Source organism: Calidris pugnax, unplaced genomic scaffold (assembly GCF_001431845.1).
Source record: "Calidris pugnax isolate Ruff unplaced genomic scaffold, ASM143184v1 scaffold54, whole genome shotgun sequence".
NCBI classification, from domain to species: domain Eukaryota; kingdom Metazoa; phylum Chordata; class Aves; order Charadriiformes; family Scolopacidae; genus Calidris; species Calidris pugnax.
The window spans coordinates 2,451,850-2,474,252 of NW_015090864.1; the positions used below are offsets into that span (position 1 = coordinate 2,451,850).

The window sequence follows — 22,403 nt, forward strand, 5'->3', positions numbered from 1 at the left end:
ACATCCCCCCCCCCCCCCGCCCCCAACTTATTACTTATAGTAGTCTCTTCTGTGTTTTTGTTTTGTTTTTCTTTTTTTCCCCAGAATAAACAGCCCCAGTTCTCTCAGTTTTTTACCCAACAGCATTTTTCAGACCTTTCATCATTCTTCTGCTCCTACCAGGACTGTCTCTAGCTTCTTTAAGGGCTTTTACCCCAAAATAGACACATCTCCTCCAGTTAAAAGTCTATTGGGCATCTCTTGCCTCATTAACCCAAACAAAAGTTTCATTCAAGTTTATTGTTTATGTTACTTGCAGCCTGACATAATCAGCAGCCAAAGGTAAGACGGGTTGCCTGTGGGTTCAGTCCCTCCTCCCTCAACATGAAAAAACCTCACCTAAGAGAGGCAAAAAGACAGAAATTCTGATTTTTCAGGCAGAGGAGGGAAGCTCACAAAGTCAGGAGGACAAGAGGTTTCAACAGGAGCAGAAACCAAGAGTATCTCCTCCAGATCCCTTATCTAAGTCTTAAGAACAAAATCACCTTTCAGCAAATTCCAGGAATATCAGTGCAGCAGGTGAATGCCAAGCTCCAATGAACTTTGTGTTGCAGAGTCACTGACAGCTGAACAAGTCAAATAAACTGCAGGCAATAGCTTTTCTGCTTCTCCTCCCAGACGATGTTATCTGAAAAGGGTGTCCCCCTTCGAACTTTCAAGCTTCCCAAGTGCCACAACAGGTTCCACTATCTCCTGGACATATACTTTCACTTTGAAACAGAAAGGTAAAAATACAGTTCTACCCTACAAAAACAACGGTAATCGATTTAAAAAGTTTTTTAAAGAACACAGTATTTCCTCATTTTAGTTCATCTCCCTGTATAAAGCCCAGCAGCTCCAATCATGAACCTCATTGAGAGGCCCCCAGGCAGGTGGGCTTCACAGCATACCCGGAACTTTCCATATTATAAATAAGGACTGAATTGCCTTCAAACATCAGGAAACTCAAACGAACATTGAAAGCCAAAGTTGTGCAAGATGTCCTTGGAGCGGCTGTGGTCCACCTACAGCCCCAAGACATTGCACTCCTTGTTCAAACACACGTGCTCACCGAGTATCACAGAATCATAGAACGGTTTTGTAAAGATCACCAAGTTCCAGCTCCATTACCATGGCCAGGGACACCACCCACGTTGGTCAAAGCCTGGCCTTGAACACTTCCAGGAATGGGGCATCCACAACTTCCCTGGGTAACTTGTGCCAGTGTCTCACCACCCTCACAGGAAAGAATTTCTTCCTAATTCTTCCTAATTTCTTACTTCACATTTTTGCAAGGATGACTTCCTATGGTAGTGATGTTTTACTTGGTAGTTTAAGAGCAACCAGCCTGCAACCCTCAGCCAACACCACTGTCTCATCAGGGTATTTATTCAGGATGCAACTAGAAATTAGGTGTCACCTGCTAAGCCATTCATATGCACTTTTTGTTTCTCTAATAACAACTCCAGCCAAGTGTATCCATCCAAGGAGGATAAATCTCACTGCTTCAAGAAACTCTGGATGTATGTAGAGATGAAACCACAAGCAGATTTAAAACCCTGATAAAAAAAAAATCCCTCTGCAATAGCTCAAGCTGCCATCAAAGTTTCTAGGCACAAAATGCCTTAGGGGAAATGCCCACAAAACCCGAGGCATCTTAAAGCAATTACGGTGCATCATTAAAAAAATAAAAATAAAACAAAAATACAGTGTCTCTTCCCTCCAGAGTTTGATCTTGAGCAGAGGTTTCTTGGTCACATTACAAACTCCTGGAAGTCACAGGTTTCCCGCAGAGCCATTCACCACAGTAACAATTCAAGCGTGGACACACAACAAACGTATTCCAAGAATTTTCTTAAAACATTAACTGACAAAGCCCAGCCAAGGTTTTCAGCTCGCCATCCAAGTCATATGAATAGGAGTATATTCTATAAACACAGATATATCTCTAGGAACAATAATACCAAACAGGAGATCCCCATTTGCATGGTTCTTGTTCTTCTCTGGTATTATTAACTGTACTAACCATAAAATTGTTAATGAAACGGCACTTAAATTGTTCATAACAACGTAAAACTATCTCCCCATGAAATGAAATGAATGAAGTTCCCCTCTGAGATCCTCTCCGTGAACTGGGGGAAATTTCACTGCACTGATTACAATGTTTATCAACAGTTGATTTTTGAATAAACAATTGTAACAAATTGGTCACTGCACTTATGTGCTCTTCTCTGTTGATCCCTCATACCTTTTCAGGGAATGTATGCCCACACTTTCAGAATGATGTCATTAAGATAATGTTATCTTTTTCCCCATCTCCAACTTCTCATCTACATCTTCCAGAAAGCAACTCCAATTGTGGCACCCTCTTAATATATCTGCACCGTCCCCCAAATTATGCTTCTGCAATAAAAGCTGTCTTCACTCCTCTTGTGATCTGTGTGTCCCACTTGACACACAACAGTCTCCTTGGGATGGCCATAAACCAAGCTGGTGATGAGGTACCTCCTTCACCAACTGTCCCTGGATGCCCTATTTGCACACAGTGCTGCGAGACAGGTCGCAGGTCTTCTGGAAGGATGGGCCAGGTGGCCAAAAAGATAACGAACTAAGCCAAGCACGGTTTCCCACTCCAAATTATTAACTCTGAGTAAAACCTAATCTTAGTTCCACTATGAATTAAAAGGAGGAATCGGAAGTGAAAATAAATAAGTAAACCAACAACCCAAACCCAGCAATATTTACTAACCAGAAGAGAAGTACAGATGAATGATATGTCATGAAACTTAGAAGCATTACATGGGGACCTCAAGATAACAGGAAAAAACAGCAATTGGTAAGAATAACAAACTAATGAGAAGTTATTATTTTTAGGGATTTTTTTTTTGTTTGTTTGGTTGGTTTGTGCTTCTGTTTTGTTGGGGTTTTTGGGCCTTTTCTATGGTTTTTTAGTGGATTTTGTTGTTGTTTTAAAAACAAAAGCATTGCAAAAATCAAAATCTTACAGACGGTACAGTCCAACAGAGGAAAGTTCAACGTGTGATTTTGATCTGTGTTTGGAAAGCAGCAGGGCAACGTGCGTGCCTCTGATGATGATGAAGAAGCTTTTTCCAGTCCATTAGTAACAAAGGCAGATGTTAAACAACATCTACGAGAGATAAACATTTAAAATCAGCAGGCCTGGATAACTTGCACCTAAGAGCACTTATAATAGCTGGCTGAGAAAGTCTGTTTGAATACAGCCAAGTGCAAAATCTGCGCTCAAGAAAGAACAGATTCAGCACAGCCCACTGGTATGGCAGCCTGAATTCTGGAAAAGAGGTGACGTGAGGATTAAAAAAAGTAAATAATTCAGGGTGAAGTCCCAGTACGTGCTGCTGAGAAAAGGCTAACACAACTGTTTGCTGTATAAACTGAACAGCGAGGAAGAACAAGAAGGGAATACCCCTTTTCTCTAAGCTATTGGGAAAACCTGTGCTGTGACACTGATGTCAGGCATTTTAAAAGGGCAATAAAGACCAAGGGAGGGTGTGGAATGGAAATATAAAAGCAATTAGAGGAGGTCTGCATCCTTCTGGAGCAAGACCTGGATGCCCTTATAATAAGATTATCTCAGTAGACACTGGGCACCTATGTTTAGGCAACTCAATCAGGTGTTGAATGTTGAGGTACTCTACTGCAAGGCTAGTCAATCTAGCAGACAAAGGCACCATGGGATGCAAAGTGGAAGCCTATGCAAATTCATAACTGTCTCCAGGGTATCTCCATTAAAAGCTAGGGCAAGGGGAAATAGATGTGCTGAGTTGTCCATCTCAGCTCCTGAAAATAAGAGTTCAACAAAGTGCAAGTTATACTTTATCAGAAACAGGTTGTTGGACCCAATTTACTGGAGGTAACTGGTGAAAATTAGTTGCTTTCAATAAGTATCCAAATAAAATAACCTACCATTCCCATCAGGGATTACTCTAATCTTAATATAGCTACAACTGCACAGACTTCCTGGGTTTCTGATGACAGATCTTGGCCCAGGCACTGAGATGTTACATTCCACTTGGATTTTCTCAAATAGCTCCTGGCCTCTCATCATGGAAGCCTACTCACTCTTGCTTCTGAATGTTTGGGAAAAAAACCACATTCAAATAATGAAATTTCAGTAAAGTTCTGAACTTCAAGAGGAGGAAATGCTGCACAGAATCACAGAATCACAGAATCACAGAATTGTCCTTACAAAGTCCTTACAAATTCCACTTCAGTGGAGTGTTCTTTAATGCCTCTTTGTAGATGCCTAAACTAGATGCCTTTTAATGCCTAAACTTGTGTTTAATGCCATTTTGGTAGAAAAAGCCTGAAAAAGGTCTGAATATACACATGAAGCAAGAAGAGACAAAGCCAAATCATATTGATAATGCTGGAGCCACTGAGTGGTGTCAATCCCCAAGTTTCATCAGGAAACTTGCAAGTATTTTCCCTTTGTCCTGGAATGGTTAGTGTATACCAGTGAATAGACAAGAAGTAGCAGCAGGCTTCTGGTCATCTTGATTGCACAGAAAAGAAAGATAAGATAGAGAGAAGAAAATAGTAAAGAAGGCTGAAGGATGCTGGGAGTCCATCTGTCCTTTGCATAACAACGTCCTCGGTTCCAGCTTACGGGAAAAAGAAATCCATATTGAACGAACGAACTGTCCTGCAGTTCCAGGGAAGAGACATCATTCTTGCTTTTCTTTGCTATCTTCTGGTCTTCAAAGCAAGAACATCCATGTCATCAGTTCTGGGTTTGTTGGACCCTACAAGCCCACGCTTGCAGTCCTGAGCCGGGGACACAGTGAACTCTGGCTGCATCTGCCAATGACAAACTATTTGGACGTCGTTCACCTAAGGAAAACAAATGGATTGAGCAATCCCTGTGACTGCAGATGTGCCGTGGGACAACGTTTCAACTCACTTGCTACGGTGCCCCATCTGTATAAAGGAAGGTTGCGATGTACGTGGTTTATGAGACTTATCTTGGTGTTAATCAATCTGGGAACATGGACCCAAAACACATCTGCAGTGCTGGGATTTGACAATCCAATTACTTTACTCTTCTCATGAAGAGTTTAACCTTTTCCCTGAGGCTTCTCTATGCTCAGAGCTGAAAATGCATCTCGGTGGCACAAGCTCATACTGCTGTGGCAGAGGTTGCTCCAGCTAGGGAAGATCTTCCAGACAAAGTAGTACAGGATATTGCCAGCAGGCATTATGTTTGAGGACAGGAGTCCTTAAGAAGCTCTTCCCAGCTCCACAGCCTACCAGCTAGGCGAGTGAAAAATGAGGATATTCTGTTCAGCAGCCTGTTCCTGCCCACTGCAATAAAAAATTGTGTTCACCATCATCTAGTTCTTGCCGTTAACTTCCCTAAACTGGGTTTCCTGCCTCAAGGGGCTGCTTCCTGCCCAGAACACCTCATTCCCAGCCCTGCACACATTACCAAGGACTGCTATTTGTAGGTGAGAATTTACGGCACTTTGACATACAGTGAGGCTGGAATGCTTTTAAATCACAACAAAACTGGCACCGCGATACGGCTGTGCCTTGTGCATCCCTCATCGGTTTATCAAGCTATGATTATTTCTGAGAGAAAGTGGCTTCTCTAAGGATGGAAACACAGCTTTGTCTCTTCATTTCATTCCTAAATTCCCACGCTTGGGATCAAGGGAATCACAGAGAAGACACAACAGCAGCACAGAGCGAGGAAAGGGAAGCAGCAACAAAGCCTTAAATCAAATCCCAGTATCTTATTACGAGGAACGTATTTTAATGGAAAGCCTATTATTTCAATAATCAGAGCTGCTTTTTACTGTCAGTTGTAACTGATGTGCTTTACATGCTCACAAGCCCGCAGGCGAGGAGGGAGTGCTCTTCCTCCACCACTTTCCCAACCTGGGCAAGGAGCCACCCACTGCTGCGCGCTCCCAGCGCTCCTGTCCAGCTACACAGCCAAAACCGAGCCTTCCAAAGTGCTTTAGGAAAATGAAATTCAACCATCCTGCCCCATCTATTTACAGCAACGCTCCAGACTATAATTGTGATTATACGGTCTGGAAATACTCTCGCGGGTGAATAAATGAAATAATAAAAATAAAACCCTTAAAAAAAAAAAAAAAAAGAATAAACTGCAAGGGCTTTGAGAGTTCTGGATGGTGTTTATCACCTTGGTGCATTTCTAGTCCAGCTGCTCTTTTTGTACATCAGTCTTTGGGAAAGATACGTGTCATTCATATCCTTGGTGATGCAAGTTGCTATCAGACAGCTGTTACTAGAGTTATTTGACAGCAGCATCTCATGCCACAGCTAAACAGCATGACCAGATAAGACCAAACAATATAAGTGAACAGAAGAACATCTTTATTTTCTTCTAAGTGTACACCCGTTTTCTATAAACATGGCTAAGTGTCCCCTAGATTTAGCCCAGCACCAGCTCCAGGCTTTGCTCCACAAAGTTAAAAGCAGCGTATGAAAGGGATCGAAAATAGAGGGAAGTGCTTTCCTCAGTATCTGAGTACATCAAAACGTACAACTCTTCTCTGAAAAGTCATCGTTTAAAAGGCAACAAAGGTCAAGGTTGGCTCCCTGAGTGCAAGAGCCCCCTGGGATGGTGCAATTAACTCATTAAAACGTGCAGTCCAAGCAGGGATATCTTATTGATTCTTCTGCCAAGGACACGTGAGAAAAAAAATGCCAACACTTCTGAGGAGTAGGGAAATGACCCCTGACCTGGGATCCAAGCCACTGTGGATTAAAACTCTTTGGAACAAGATGATGATCATATTTTTTTTTCCTCTTTATATTCACAGTAATTTGCCTCTTCAATGGCATAAAAATTAAATCCAGCTGGAATGGCTTTTTAATTAAAATCATACTTTGCTTATCAGAGTGAGAACACTTAAGTGATTACAAAAGAAACGTGGAAACCTCTGGCATCCTCTTCCCTGTTCTCCAGCCAGGCTGCACAGCAAAGTCTCACTGCTAAACCATCTGTAACCCTTTGGAGACTGCCCCACAGGAGCTCTCCTCACCCCATTTATGGACCAGGAAAAAATCATATAGGACATATAGAGTTTCTATAAAAACGTATCTACAAAAGCTCTCCCTCTCTGGCAGAACCTACTGGAGTTCACTCTTGTTTTAATTTGCTGACTCCTGGCACTTCCCCGTGGAAGCAAAGAATCTCTAAGCTTTTAATTTCAACTGCTTGGATGCTCTGTTATTTAACTTCACTGACAACTAAAAGGTTTCCCACTGTCTCAAAAGTGCCCTGAGGCCAAAGGCTGAAGCCATACATCTCACCAATTCCTAGCAGATACTCCCCAGAATCCCACTCCAGTGGGTTAAGAATCTCTTATTTTCCACAAGCACTACCATTCAGGCTTGTTGCCAGAGTCGAGTTGTTTTGCTGGAGGCCCCTCCATATGGTGACAACAAAATTCATGGGTCATGGTATGGGCAAGGCTGGGTCACACAAGCTATGCCACCCACCCACCTTGAGGAGTTCCCTGAGGAACATCTCACACGCTACGGGCTCGGGGCTATGGGGAGGACTGCTGTTGCCTGTTTTACATTTGGATTTCAACCTTCCAGGGTTGCTTCCGTGGCAATTTTCATGAGCATTAAACTCACAGTGAGATCCTCAGACGGCACGGCACAGCAATGTTAACGTCAGCGAAGCTAAGCTGATTTATTCTGGCTGAGGATGGTAACTGCAGGGTAGGATTTTCCCAAGCACAACTATTAGTTAAATTCCTAGGGCTGAATGAATATGTGACCGAGTGCCTGCATGTTTTCATCTTTCTGTTTTCAGTGCCAGCTCCTGCAAGGGAAAGGGATGTTGAGATGCAAGAGCTGAGGTCTTGAACCCATGCTGTTTGCCAACGATCCTATGGGACCTTCCATCAGAATAGCACTGTCACAGGAACTCAGCTTCATTTTCCTTACAGACAGAAAGGAGATCAGATACTACTTAAAAATAGAGTAACTTTCCCAATTTAGGTCCAGTAAACCCATTGCAGCCACAAGGTGCTGGATTCCAAAGGCTGAAATAACCATCTCCCGGACAAACCCAAGAACAAACACATTGTTCTCCAAATTTCTCCCACATAATGATGAAAATGCAACTTTACTCCTGCAGCTCCTCACGTCCTCCCCCTCCTGACACCCAGATGTGCTGCTTTCAGTCACACCATTTAAATGTCACCCTTTTGCAGGAGAACATAACCTGGGGATACCTCTGATGTACTCCACAGGCAAAATAAAAACCCTGATCTCATTGGTCAGGACTTTCTTAGATTGTTAAATATCTTTAAACTCTGGACTTAGTCCAATATTCTATTTCCAGGCCTGGAAATTTTCTTCCCCAGCTAAATCTTCTGCTGTTGAAGTTAGAGACCCACAGACTCTGAGATTGAATAGATGCGACCAAGCAGCTTTCAAAACTGAAACTCTTTAATTATCTGATCTATGATCTAAAATACAGGTCCAAGATTGAATAGGCTTCAAACTAATAGATGCGACAAAGCAGCTTTCAAAACTGAAAGTCTTTCATTATCTGATCTATGATCTAAAATACAGGTCATTATCCCTTCTCCGAGTGTGTCAGCCTTCCAACCTACAAATCAGGAAAGTGCTATTCCCCTCATTTCCAGAAACAGCTGTGCCATCGTTTAAAGGTGTGGCACATTCTGGCCATTTTTCGGCCTGAAAAAGAAAGTTTAAAAACAATTCATAAACAGTTCCCATCAATCAAAAAATTAAATTCCCCAAGGATAAATATCTCCCTCACGCCTTGCAATTTTACAAGCAAAAAAACTCCCACCTTCCTGAAAATAGTCAAGTAAAAAGTTAGGATTTTTGTCAAAGAAAATACATTTGGAAGATAAACAGTCAGCAAGGTCTAATGTGAAAACATCAGTCAACTTTATTATATCGTGGCCTTACAATTAATGAAATCTCATTTCACAGTAACCATGCCCCCCACACTCGGAGGTCAGCTGCAGCCACTGGGTGAGCTGTGCATAATGGTTTCCCCACTGTAGACCTCACTGTCAATGTATAACACCAATTTTAAACTTCTCTTCCTCTGTAAGCAGCTCATGTCCCTGTGCATGTGCAGTTGGAGATGGTTGACCAGGTCTTTTCTGGAGAGAAGCCCCATTTTTAAACTTCTTGTTATTTTAGTATGGTGTGAAGGATCTTGAAACTCCCCATTGCTCATATGAGAGCGATCAAAAATATTAATCCCTCGCTCGCTCGCTTCTGAAACAAAAGATTTACAGGAAACAGACAGTGTCTGTTCTGTGGAACACCATGCTGGGACTGTCAACCTAACCCCTGAGCACATGGTCAAGGTCATCCTGATTAAAACCTTGCCCTGTCTCTGCTCCCTAACAAAACACTTGTTGCCCTTCACAGCTGTGACCTCCATGACAGTGCGAATGACGACACTCCTGGCTGGCACAGGAAGGCCAGAGTCCACTGTGGATGGAGCCCTCAAACAAGGCATAAAAGTGGGACAGGGCAGTGACCCGTTAACACACAGAGCAAAACCCTCTGGTTGCCTTTGAGTTTCCTGCAACAGGAACATGTCCAAACGCACTCACACATACCTTCAAGAAACAGGAGACCAAAGAGAAGATTACCAAGATAGGCATCATTGGTGGGACCTTCCCACTGGAGAACTGGCAAATCTGGAATATTGGGGGGACTATATGAAACCCTAGAGAGAAACCCTGCTACAAACCTTCCCACACCCAGTCTGATTCAATCCCACCAAGGATACAAAGGCTTCTGCATCACCACTGGCCCTTTCCAAGACACTTTCATTGCCCGACATCATCACGAGCGCACATGTAGGGAGGGGGTCACCACATCATCCTCATGACATGGACTTGCAAGGCAAATCTAGCCAAACACCAGCTATGAAGTCTTTATGGGGTAGGCAGACAACAGTGAAAAGAAATACGTGAAGGGCAAGTAAAGAAAGCCTATTTTTCTCATTCCCTGAATGGATTTTACTCATTTAGACCACCATGAGCAGAACATTCATGTAGAGAACCTGGAACTGATCTAAGAGCTTCTCTGCTTCATCCTGTGCCTGAATCATTGCCCCTTTCCAGCTGCAGCTGAACTTATTGGTTCATCTCCTTCTACTCGTGGCTGCCCCAGTGGACCCTGTTCTTTGCCTCTACTTCTCCCCAGGCTACTCTGCACGGGAAATAAGCATTTATTTTTAGGTGCATTGTACTCTGACTGGTTGGGCTCTTCCCCCAGGCCTGCAATATATATTTAATACTTGTTTCCACAGCTGACAGCCCAGGAAGCTTGAGTAGCGAGCTGGCAGAGAAGAAAGAATGATGAAGTAGAGGGGCATCAACCTGCCAAGCATTTTAATACCCCTTCTAGAAACGGAGACTTGACTTTTCAGCAGTCCCGTAGCGGGGAAGAAAGCGAGCCCAAATCAAAGGCACAGTTACTGTTTTATTATGATGATGATTTCAACTGTGCAGTAACAAATCCTGTCAGATCTGCAGGAGAGAGGAACAGAAGGAGAAATACACTACTAGAGCAATATGCAGGGAAAAACTGCACTGGGAAAAGGCAGTAGAGAAGAGACAAATGCACTTAAGCTGCTCAGTGTTCCCAGCACGGGCTGTCCTGGGAGTGCTATGGCTCTGGGATGCTTCTAGACAGCAGTGATCCAAGTGGGATCAGCAGATCTCGTGATCAACCTGCACAACCAGCTCAAATGTGGGATTGTCCCACAACAGATCTACCTAAAGGCTGAAGCTCCTAACCTCTTCCCAGCTGGAGTTCATTGTCTCTGCCTTCATGTTTCTCTTGCCTGTTGCTCCCATCTGCCCCTCCACACAGCACTGCAACATCCTCCTCTCCCTCATCCCAGTGCCTCACCCAGGCAAACAACATGCTGGGATCACAGGTCCCAGCTGGTCTCTGAGGCTTCCATCACAGCTTGTAACAGAGACTTGAACTCTTTTTCCTTCTGCATCTCTTTTTCCAAAGGGTAAATACAATGCTATTGAGCATTAGGTGCCTTTCCTTCAGGAAACCTCAGCCCTTTACTTAGCTATTCTTCCACAGCTGAATTTTTTGTTTCTGGAAGATGCCCCTTCAATAAATCCTGGCTTTGTTTTATCTCCCTGTAACAACAATATGTAGCAAAAAAAAAAAAAAAAAAAAAAAAAAACGAAAATGCTTAGGCACTTAATAATAATAATGAGAAGTGGATCGCTCAGATCATGAATACCCTTTAGCCATGAAGATTTCTAATTCACTGGGGGAAAAAAAAAAAAAAAAAAAAGGAACAGACAACCAAAGCTTCAGCTTTATAGCTAGGTTTAAAAATATTTCCAGATGCTTATTGGTCCCTTAAGACATTTCTGAGGCTTGGGTCAAGTAGACCCAAGGCAGTAAGCTCCAATTTTTAATTTCCTCTCCATCTACAAACCCGTCAGGGCTTGGCTAACACGGTTTAACTACCAGAGCTCTCTGGCTCTGGGAACAGCTTCCCAGTCAAAGGAGCACAACAAAAAAAAGTGAACTTACAAAAGTGGAAGGTAAATAACTCTACGAATACAATATGAGCCCTGTGTTGGCAGAGACCTCAAGGAGACAGAAAGGTTGTTCCTGCTTTATATCCCCAAGTTATAAGATCCAAATGAAAACAACCACCAAGGTGGAAGGCACAAATACACACACCGATATTATGAGTCTCTTCCTTATGGTGTGTAAATTTAATTGTAGTGTAGACCAAGCACTTCCAGCACAAATTCAGCCACTGACATTGAACCTGGTGTCTCCGAAAGAACTAAGTACCAAGACAAATGGATCTCTAAAAGTAGCATCTCACACCACAGTTTTATTAAGTGCTATTACAGCCATGATTGACTACTGATATATGGGACATAATATTTTTTTATTAGACTGACGAGTATGACGAGAGAAAAAAAAAGAGCTTTTGAAGCTCTTTAACTCTGAAACACACTCAGGAAACTTCAGGATACACATGGATCTGAAATAACTGTTCTGAGTTTAGTCAAGTTAATTAATTACAGGGAAAAATAAAAGAATAATTAGCACCTGCAGAGCAGATGAATCACTTAGCCAAGGAGGAGCTGGGAGGACCATCAACCCTCGTAAGACTGCAGGGGTGGGCAAGAGTGACACCAAGAAACTAGCAGGTGGTGAGACATGAAGAAAACTGCAGTGTGTCATAAAAATAATGTCTCCACTGAGTTTTTTAATGCCCAGCAGATCCTTGGAGGTTAGTTTGTGGTCTTGGCTTTCAGAGATACACTGTAGGTCTATCACACAGAAGGATGGTAGCGATGGTTTTGCAAGAAACTACTCTCTCCAACCAGAACCCTTTCCCTTTTACATTGTCCCACTCATAAGCATCTTCAGGCTAAACCCAGAGCAATTACTACTCTGTTTTGTTTCTCCTTCAGACCCCAGGAAGCACTGACATGCCTGAAAGTATTTTTATTTTATATTTTTTACATGTATGCATACGAGTTGTTTCAATATAAGCCATTATTTCTCTTGACAAACCTTGCCTCATTTGCACTGTACACAAACAGCCTGAAGACAAACCCTTAACAAACTGTTTGCTGAAACGTGTATGACTTTCCCAGAGGAGGGAGGAGAGAGCAGGGCAAGGAGGAACAAAAGTTCATTTTACCAAAAACGGTGCTGCAAAAGAAATTTGGTGGAGAGGATGAAAGAGCACGAATTCCTGCCCCCAAAAGCACAGCCCGTGCCCCAGCTGCAAAACGCCAGCTCCCAAAGGCAAAAAAATCTGTGCGAAAAAGAAACTGTGCAAGAGTCAGAGAGTAGAGCAAAGCAGAAGGGGCAGGAAAATTCTTTGAAAAGAATCATTGCAACGCTGGAATTAAGTGTACAGCATAGCTGTACACAGCTCTACAGTCATGTTTAATGTCATTCCCCCCCCCCCAAAAAAAAAATGCAAACAGCCTTGCAGTCGACACTTGAGCACGGTAGTAATTCTTCACGTAGTGTTTGGCATCCTTTCGGTGCCCTGCAAAGCTGGGAACCATCTCAGCAGCAGAATTTTTTCTCTCCCTTTGAATATGTCAAGCAAAAAGAAACCTTGGTTCTATCATGGAAAAAAAGCTGGCAAAGCCTAATTATGCTTAAGAGCCAGGGTGAAAATAAAAAACACAAGCAAACAAACGGGTGCAGATGTTGCAGGAAACAAGTGGCTCGTTTCAATGCAGGCTCTTTCCCGCTTGCACTCTGCTTTGAAATGACCCCAGGGCAATAGGAGAGCTCTGGGACCTCTCCAGGAAAGGAGTCCCAAAGGGGTCCCCAGCCAACACCAGGCTGGCAGAGGAGGGAGCTCCATCACCCTTCCATGTAGCTCCCAGCACATGGCAGGACCCAGCAAGGGGAAGAAAACAGCCTTGTCTCTTTGCGTTCCTTACCGAATTGTCCTAAATTACTCCCCTCAAATTACAGGGGGAAAACAAGCCAAGAAATACTGGGCACAGCTCAAGATGGAGCCCAGTCACTGATGGCGAGGAGGATGGAGTGGCTTTAGCAGCAGGACACGTGTGATCGCATCAGCCAGCGTTGCTGCAGCTCCATGGATGAGCTGTTTTCCTTCCAGCAAAGGCTGAATGGTCCCAGGGAATGTCTCACTCCCTCCCTCCCTCCGCAAGAAAGGGGCAGGGGGGCAGTGGGGTTTAACCTCCACTGAGAAAAATCCTGAGGGCTGTGGAAGGTGACTTAAAAAAAGACCACAACAAAAACCCCCCAAGTACACTTCCCACGCAGCCAGGAATGGGATGAACTTTTTAAAGCAGTTCCCCCCAGCCCCGATACACGGCTAAGGGTCTGTAATGGGAAAGAAGCCATAAAAAATAATCACTGCATTCAGTTAAAATAAGAGTTGGATTTGGCTACGGCAGAATAAAGGTGGGAGAGGTATAATCTCCAGCAGGATTTGGACTCTGGCTGTTCCCGAGCCGAGCACATAAAAATGCTGATAAAAGTGTTGAAGCAGCTTTTCATTTTGTTGCAGCTGGACAGAGGTGCTGCAGTTTTTCTTTTATAAGGGTGTGGGAATCACATTCAATATATTTAATTTTGGGTCCTTTTTTTTTTTTGCCTTGCAAAGGGATACCTTCCTTAAAGTTCGATCTGCAGCAGTCTGGCCACTTGGGAAAGATGAAATCAAAGCTGCTTTTCAGTAATGAATAAAGCAGGCTGCAGGGAAAAGCTCAGCGTGAGCAGGTTTTCTTCTTTTCTTCATTCTTACACAACACAAGAGAGACCTGGGGAGGGGATTCAGCTTGTACCTTAAGATCTCTAAATGTAGGTGTCTACCTGAGGGTGGCTGAACTGCCGCTGTAGTCAACGAGGGCTCAAAAAGGTGCATGTGGTGCCATTTCAGATAACTTTATTTTCTGTGTTAATAGCATCCATGTGGGACTGGCAGATAGCACAGCATCTACGGGGGCTTTGCTCTCTAGAAGGGGATGATGTGGGACAACGGGACCTTTCCCTGCATCTCACACAGCCTGGGAGCAGGCAGCTGACACGAAGCTGATGACACCACTGGCCACAGCAGGAGCTCAGACCATCTGGGTCACACGTAGACACCTACACACAAATGCTGCAACGTAGGTGTCCTGATCTGCACGGTGAATCCCACCCCGAGGTCACCTGTAAGGAAGCTCCCGGACTGATTAGCTGTGATAGACAATGACATTTATAAGGGCCCTGGAGACACCCGCTGCTCAGATGTTGGTTGTGATGTTGCAGATCACCAGGTATTAATTGAAACATCTGTTAAACACAGAATCAAGGTTGGTGCCCCAAAGAAACCTATTTTTAAAAGACACCCGATAGATTTCAGCTTTACAAAGGAGACACAAAGTATTGATATTTTCCCCTCCAGACAAGAATTGTATTTTAATAGATTTTTTTTTTTTCCCCTTCCCTCTTGATGAGATGCAATTTCACAGGGATGAAGATTAAAAAAAACTATGGAGCTCATTCTCAGCTTCCCAAGTGTCAGGAGCAGAAGCATCCCTGAGCCCACTGCAAAAGCAAGAAGGGGATCATGGAGATCATGCAGCTCAGCAAAGAGAGTTGGGGTCTCCATACTCAGTTCCTTTGGTTTCTTATTGACTTTAAATCAATGCAAATCAATGAAACCAAGGTGTGACATCCAGAAAAATCAGCCCAGTAGTGAAATGCATCAGAAAATAAACCCAATTTGGTTCTGAGTCAGAAAATAATCCCAATTCCATTCTAAGACTTGAATTTAAATGCAAATGACAGAAGTGTAAGTCTCCACCTCCCAGCAGTGCAAACAGTGAAATGAATGGTTAGTGACTGCCCTGGGGGTGAGAAATCTACCTAATGTGACTAATGGAGGAGTTTAAGGCTGTTAGCAAACACTGTTTCAGTTGACTGGAAAAGTGACTTTGTTAATGCAAAGTACATCAGGGTCTCTAAAATTCATGTACAGCTCAGAAGCTAAAATAGGTCTTTACATCCTGGAAATACTATACATATATATTTATAAAAGTGAGTGCTGTAGATAAAATCTGGCACAATAAACCGCCAGTAAAGCAGCACTAATGCATGTTTTCCAGCCTTAAGCAACGCAAACCACACAGCCCTTCACGCAAAAACATCCCTAAATTCACTTTATAAAGCGACCATCTGAAAACTAATGGACTGGGTTCTGATGTCACCTACACTAATAACTTCATACCGGGGCTCTGCATTGACTTCAGGGCACCTCATACGCCTCGTGTCCTCACAACTGATGGATGAGGGTGGGGGGAAAGAATATCAGAGGCAAGGACCATTAACAGCAAAGAACTATCACACCTGCTTCCTCCTCTTAACCTCACTTTCCAGCGGGTCAAGCCGTGTTCACATCGGCTATTTATATTTGTGCAGATTGGCAATTATTAAACAGAAGTGCTCTTGCTATTATAGCTCTTCCCTCATTAGGGTTTATGCATGAGGCTAAGCAGTTTAAGAGTGATTTGTAGCAAAGCTAATAGCCAGTAGATGCTCCTAATAAAGCTGAAATTTGAGGACAGGAAAATCTCAGTACTTTGTTAACAACAGCCTTATCAGAAAGAAACTTGGCACTTTTATTTACATCTCCAGAAGCCTTTAGGTTTTCTTAAAACCCAGTGCTGAAGAACTCTGGTATCGCCCCATTCAACAAATAAAAGACCTATATAACGATGCTAGGAGCATCCAGCAACCAGTGGCTTCAGGGAGCCCATCTTCTCTCAAGTACTGAGTATTAATGAATGAACTCTCCCTGCCTTATGGGTCTTGTAACGTAAAAGGTGAAGCTCGTGCCCGGACAAATGAATCATCTTGGAGAAATCCCTGGTGGTCAGGCATGAAGCCAAGCAAGCTGCAGGTTGCTCCAAAAGGGAATGGTGACAAGAAGACCGCTCACAAAAATCACAGAATCTTCTAGGTTGGAAGGGACCTTAAAGATCATCTTGTCCAACCATCAACCTCACTTGGACAAAAAATAGACACCCGCACAACAAACAAAAAGCATCACCATCACTAAACCATCCCTCCCAGCACTACATCAACCTGTCTTTTGAACACCTCCAGGGATGGTGCCTCAACCACCTCCCTGGGCAGCCCATTCCAGTGTCTGAGAACCCTTTCGGGGAAGAAATTTTTCCTACTATCCAGCCTGAACCTCCCCTGGGGCAACTTGAGGCCATTTTCTCTTGTCCTGTCGCCTGTGACTTGGGAGAAGAGACCGACCCCCACCTCTCTACACCCTCCTTTCAGGGAGTTGTAGAGAGCAAGAAGGTCTCCCCTCAGCCTCCTCTTCTCCAGGCTGAATAACCCCAGCTCCCTCAGCCTCTCCTCATAAGACCTGTGCTCCAGACAGCCTTCCCCAGCCATGCACAGGACCTCTCTGCAATGGCATTAGCCGTGTTCTCTCTGGGTGGAGGCCAGTTTGATGGCTGGCATCACTTCCCTGCCCCTCTCGTACCTCAAAACCAATGGCCTGATTTTTCTTCCACTGCAGTCCTCTGGGATCTCATTTTCAGAGGTGAAGACATCTCCCCTCTGGGCTCAGTTCCCTCCCTCAAAAATGAAACTGTGAGAGCTCATGACTTCTGGAAAACATCGTGGAAGGGAGGGAACAGTGAAACAGCAAGTGCTCAGCACTCACCGAGGGAAACATTGCCCAGCTGCACGTGGCAGGATGACAAATGAGTACCACAGCACAGGAAGACTCGGCAAGACTCACAGAGGGAGGAGAATGTTCTTCTTCTGATACAGAAGAGAGAAAGTTGGTGAGACAAGAGAATGTAGCTATATTTAATCACACAACCTTTCCTGGGCATTGGAAGACCACATATCCACTTCCACTGAGCCAGCACGATGCAGCAGAGATCCCATTCCAGCAGTGCAATGACACTGCCACGCTTCTGCTGACTTGGTCTGAGGGCAGGATGTGACTTACCATGTTCTCAGAACCAAGCAAAGTCCTTCTCCTCACCAGAACTTGAGTAACGGTTTTCATTCCACACAGATAATTTGACTCCTTTCCTGCACTTGAACCACAGATGCCACGCTGAGTGTGACAAATCTCCACCAAGTGCACTCAGGTCTGACTTTAAAAAAAAAATAATCATCTCATCTTGGCTCTCATTGATCTACAGAGCGTCTGGTGCCCTTCCTCAGACTGCCAATAAATGGGACACTTGATGCTGAACAGGAAGATATTCTTCCTGTCCTTCCTCCCTCGCTTCTCCATCTCCAACAAAGATTCCTGTCTACAAGCTACCCCAAGCACCAGGTGACTTCCCATCCTACCAGACTCTAAGTGAGCGTATGATGTGTCAAATGGAAGATTGACTTCCACAAGATACCAGTTTTTCCAGTTGTTTCTGCTGATGACCATCTGGTGAAGGTGAAAGGAAAAAGCTGTATTTTTTTTTTCCCCTGAAAAATAAGAGGAACTCTGTATATTTGCTATTTCCAAGACAGCCTTGAAGCCGGTGCCTGAGGAGAGCCGAAACATCTCTTCATGACACCAGTCCCATCACTCACTCATGCCCCAGTTGCCCATTTGCAAAACATACAGAGCACCTCCCTGCTTTGCATCCACCAACTCCTGTAACTCCTCGTGGGTTAAGCGAGAAGAGACAAATAGGACTCAGAAAAGCCATGCCGCTGCGAAACGATGAAAACAAGAACAAGATGTACCAGCAGCCTCACAAGGCAGCACTGGATGGACTCATCACACCCCTACTTTGCATTTTGAGCCGGTGCAGCCCTCTGGCTGTCACACCACACAGCGGGAAGGAGTTTGAAGCAGAATATATTTAAAGCAATATAAAAAGAGGGGGGGGGGGAAAGAAATAACATATACATATCCACCCAAATTCACAAGCTAAGCAGCTTCCTCTGTCCGTGGTCCCATCTGCCTCCTGATGCTGAAAATTTAGCAATTATCCCTCTTTTTTCAAAAAACACCCCGGTGGACTCACACCCTTTTAAGATACACCGCTGTTCCCCTTCCCATCTGGTTCTCCAGGGTTTTCCCACTGGAGACAAACCTCTGCAGGGAGGGTGTGATAATTAGGGTGTGAATCCCCCCGCTGACATGCTGGTGGGCAAGAGAAACACACTGTTGGAAACAGCCTTAAATAGTCCACCTAGCATTTTTTTTCCTCAGATTCTCTTTTTTTTTGCCTATTTTGCTCTTTCGCCTTGTTATGCCCTAAATAAGAGTTTCTAAAATATGCATACTGCTGAAAACACGTAGGCTGAAAACTTTCAGCATTATAGAGAGGCCATGAGACTTTCAGAGCTACCCAGATACGGGGTTGGGCAACAGGTTCTCCTGGATAGCTTTAAATAAAGTCAGTCATGCGTTTATACGTGTATAAATTTAATAAATCGTACACCCAGTAATGCAGGGAGGTTTTGTGACAAGGCCTTTGTTAAACACAAGTTGTCATTGCTAAAAGATCTTTGTGTTGGATACAGGAATAAGGCAAAAGGATTCCAGCAAGGACCTTGCCTCTTTGCCAAATACATTGATTATTTCATTTTAAACGTACTTAATGTCACTTCTCAAATTCTCAGTCAATGACAGGGTGAAACAGATGCAGATACAGCTGAAATAGTTGTCCTGTGAGCTTGAATTTAATTGTTTGGGGTTTTTTGTTTGGTTTTGGTTTTTTGTTTGGTTTTTTTTTTAACAATGCTCCTGTTTCCAACATTTACACCCTGACACTTAAAGGATCCAATCTGAGTGTTTTATTCCTTTCCACCATGTGTCTACTTCATGGCTGGGGCAGAATAAAACCCTGAAGGAAAGCACAAATTACACCAGCTGGACAGGCTAATTCAATAAGCTTCAGTCTGAAGGAATCCAGAAAGAAGGAATCTCCAAAACTCATTTCCGAGACACATTGAAAAAACCAAATAATAGTCCAACTTATATCTCTCCAGGCCAGATTGTCTTAGTTACACCCTTGAAAAGGTGAACTGACCCACTAGTACCTAAAAGGGATTATTCTGGATTTACACCACGCGCCCTCCACCACCACCTTCACCATTTTTCTTCAAAATGTTAAGAGCTGAGCACAGCAGGAGGCAGGGCTCTGATGAGCATGGGCTGATGAACGACAGCAAATGAGATTTGCCCCATTCCCTTTTTTTCCACGTTTGTAGATCACAAGAGGCCGAGGTGAAAGTTTATAACAGCAATTAGAAACCACATGGCTGCAAGAGTTTTATAGCACTGAATTTCTCTATCGGCCGATTGTTCTCGTTCAAAGTTTTTCCAAGGACGTACCAATAAAAAATTATCACAATAAATTATAAGAAAAAAAAAAACAAAACACAAAAACACCCTCTGCTGAGCCATCGTAGGTCCCAGAGTCAGGTTGTTAACAATCCCAGAGTTACTTTTGCTTTAAAAATGAGCACCGAATTCTAGGTATAAACTGAGAAACAAGAACAGCAGGGATTTTCTCTAGCATTAAGGCACTTGGGTATTAGTCACCTTGCAGATCAGCACTGATAAGGAACATGTGAATCTCTTTAACCCACTGGTATGAACCAGGTCCCAGGAACATTAACAGAATGAAAGAACAAGCAAGCAGCCAAGGGTTCCATGAAACCAAGGGCAAGGAAGTGAGATAAAGTCCGAAACCACAGGATAATAAAAGGGTTGAAAAGGAACCAGTACAGGATTACACCTGGGGCTGTGCCTTGCTGTTGTCCCAAAGCTTGAGGGGTTTGCTGTTTATTGATAGCAACGCTCAATGCAAGAGCAACAGCATAAGGGTCCACCTCTGCCACCACTTGTACGTTGAACTTCAGTAGGCTGCGTGACTTAACTTTCTCCAGAATCTGGCCCCAGAGGACCTCTTCATGCCAACAGCATTTAAAGAAATGGGATTTTTGCCACGGGCTTCAGTGGAAGTGAGAGTTGGAGCAGCTCCAGAAACAGATGGGAGCACTGCCCCCTTCTCATTTCCCCAGCTCCAGCCCCGGACGTGAGCTATTTTGGATCTTCCCTAAAGCAAAATCCGTAGAATTCCAAGAACTAATTGCCTGGTAATTTTTTTTTAAAATACTTTAAACCATTTTCCCAGCCTGGTCTTCCTCAAAGAAAGTCTTTGGTGATGCAGATGGCTGGGTGGCTCATGGTGACAGCCAAAAAAATTGAAATAAGGCCATTTGTCTCAAGAGATAAAGGGAGAGGGAAGGAAAGATGAGTGATGCAGCGCCAAATTTGGGTTACCTTCCACCCTCTGAGGCTCAGCTTGGTTAATCTGATTCTGCTCGTTGGGGATCGGAGTGGCTTTGCCTGAATCACTCTCACCAGCCAAACAGAGCATCAGAAGCAACTTACAACCAAGTACCAATGGTGAACCCTAGCTCCTGTGGGCAACCTCCCCCAACCCAACAGGATGCTGCTGAGGCTCTCTCACCTTCCAAAGAGAGAAAAACAAGCATAGGAGAAGATTAGAAGAGGGAAACAGCACCCAGCATCCAGCCAGCACCCAATTTCCCCCCCACCCCAGCCTGGCGAATAAAAACGGGAGATCTCCACAGAAATCATACGGTGTGAGGAAACAAGACAGAAGAGTGAAGCTTCAGTGAAACGTGCAGAAGCCTGTGTCTGGACTGTTTGCACAGTGCACACGTGTGTGTGTGTGAGTGTGTGCTCACAGACACATCGCCAGGAGAAACAATCCCGTTTGCTAATTGTAGGCTGTGCTACGAGCCGTCTGCGGCCGGGGGAGGAAACAGCACTGCCCCAATCAGGGACCTGCGAGCGTGCAAATCACAACCAGAAGGGACACGGCAGCCAGAAAACTTCATCCTTCGCTCCCAGCTTCTGCTCTCTTCCTCAAAACAGTGCATCCACGTGAGGTTTTAGTGTCGGAGAGCGGCACTTTGCCGAACTTCTCTATGTGTGACAGCTCTTCAACCAGGGGAAGGTCCCATCCGAGAGCCCCCTGCCCTATTGCTGAATTGCAGCTGGGAAATTTCATCCCGTTATCCCTAGCTTTGATTTTTTGTTTTTTTTTTTTTTTTTTGAATTTTTTTTTGGGGTGGGGAGAGCTTTGCACGAAACAATCAAGCTCCCGGAGAGAAACCAAAGCAAACCGAAAGCCCTTCTGCAAACCCGAAATGACAACGAAACCGAGCGCCGGTCCTGAAATAGAGCCCTAAAACCCCAAAGTGAATTTCTCCAGCTCAAGAAACCCTCTCGCTCTCCAAGAGGAGCCGCACCTCGACCAAAAAGACACTCAAGGGATTTTCTATATTATAGCGGGGGGGAGAGGAAAGCCAACGCAGATCCACCTGCCTTAAACCAACAGCGCTCTCAAAGTTGCCCAAAGTTTGCCCGAGGCTAAAGCGCTAAATGGAAGGGAGCGGGCGCCGGGGGTGGTGGGGAGAAGCCGGTACCGCGGGTGCGGAGCTGGGTCGCGTAACGTCCCGCCGGGAGCACTCACCGAAGAGAGGAGGCAACCGAGCAAAGGCACCAAGACACCCAGGACCGAGTACTCCATGCTGTCAGCGCCGGAGCAAACCCCAAACTCCCGGTGGTGCTGCGGAGGAAGAGGAGGAAGAGGAGGAGGAGGCTGCGGGAAGCGCGGAGCTCCGCTCCCGGCACCGGCCTGAGCGCATCCAAGGAAAGAGGGAGGGAGGGAGGTAAGGAGGGAGGTGGGAAGGAGACGACACCACCAACCCCTGCTCCGCACCGCACCGCACTGCTCCGCTGGAGCCGGCCCCGCCACCGCCCCCGGCCGCCTCCCTGCGCGGGGCGGGAC

At 44.6% G+C, this 22,403-nt stretch overlaps 1 protein-coding gene across 1 annotated transcript in view; it reads right to left on the reverse strand.

Annotated features, from left to right (window-relative positions):
- VIPR1 (vasoactive intestinal peptide receptor 1) overlaps window positions 1-22,339 on the reverse strand; it is a 108,027-nt gene extending 85,688 nt beyond the window's left edge. Inside the window, exon 1 of the mRNA XM_014945125.1 lies at window positions 22,086-22,339. Coding sequence (XP_014800611.1) covers window positions 22,086-22,142 — 57 coding nt within the window. The 5' untranslated portion in view covers window positions 22,143-22,339. The remainder of the gene's footprint in view (window positions 1-22,085) is intronic.
- Between the last annotated feature and the right edge of the window lie 64 nt (window positions 22,340-22,403).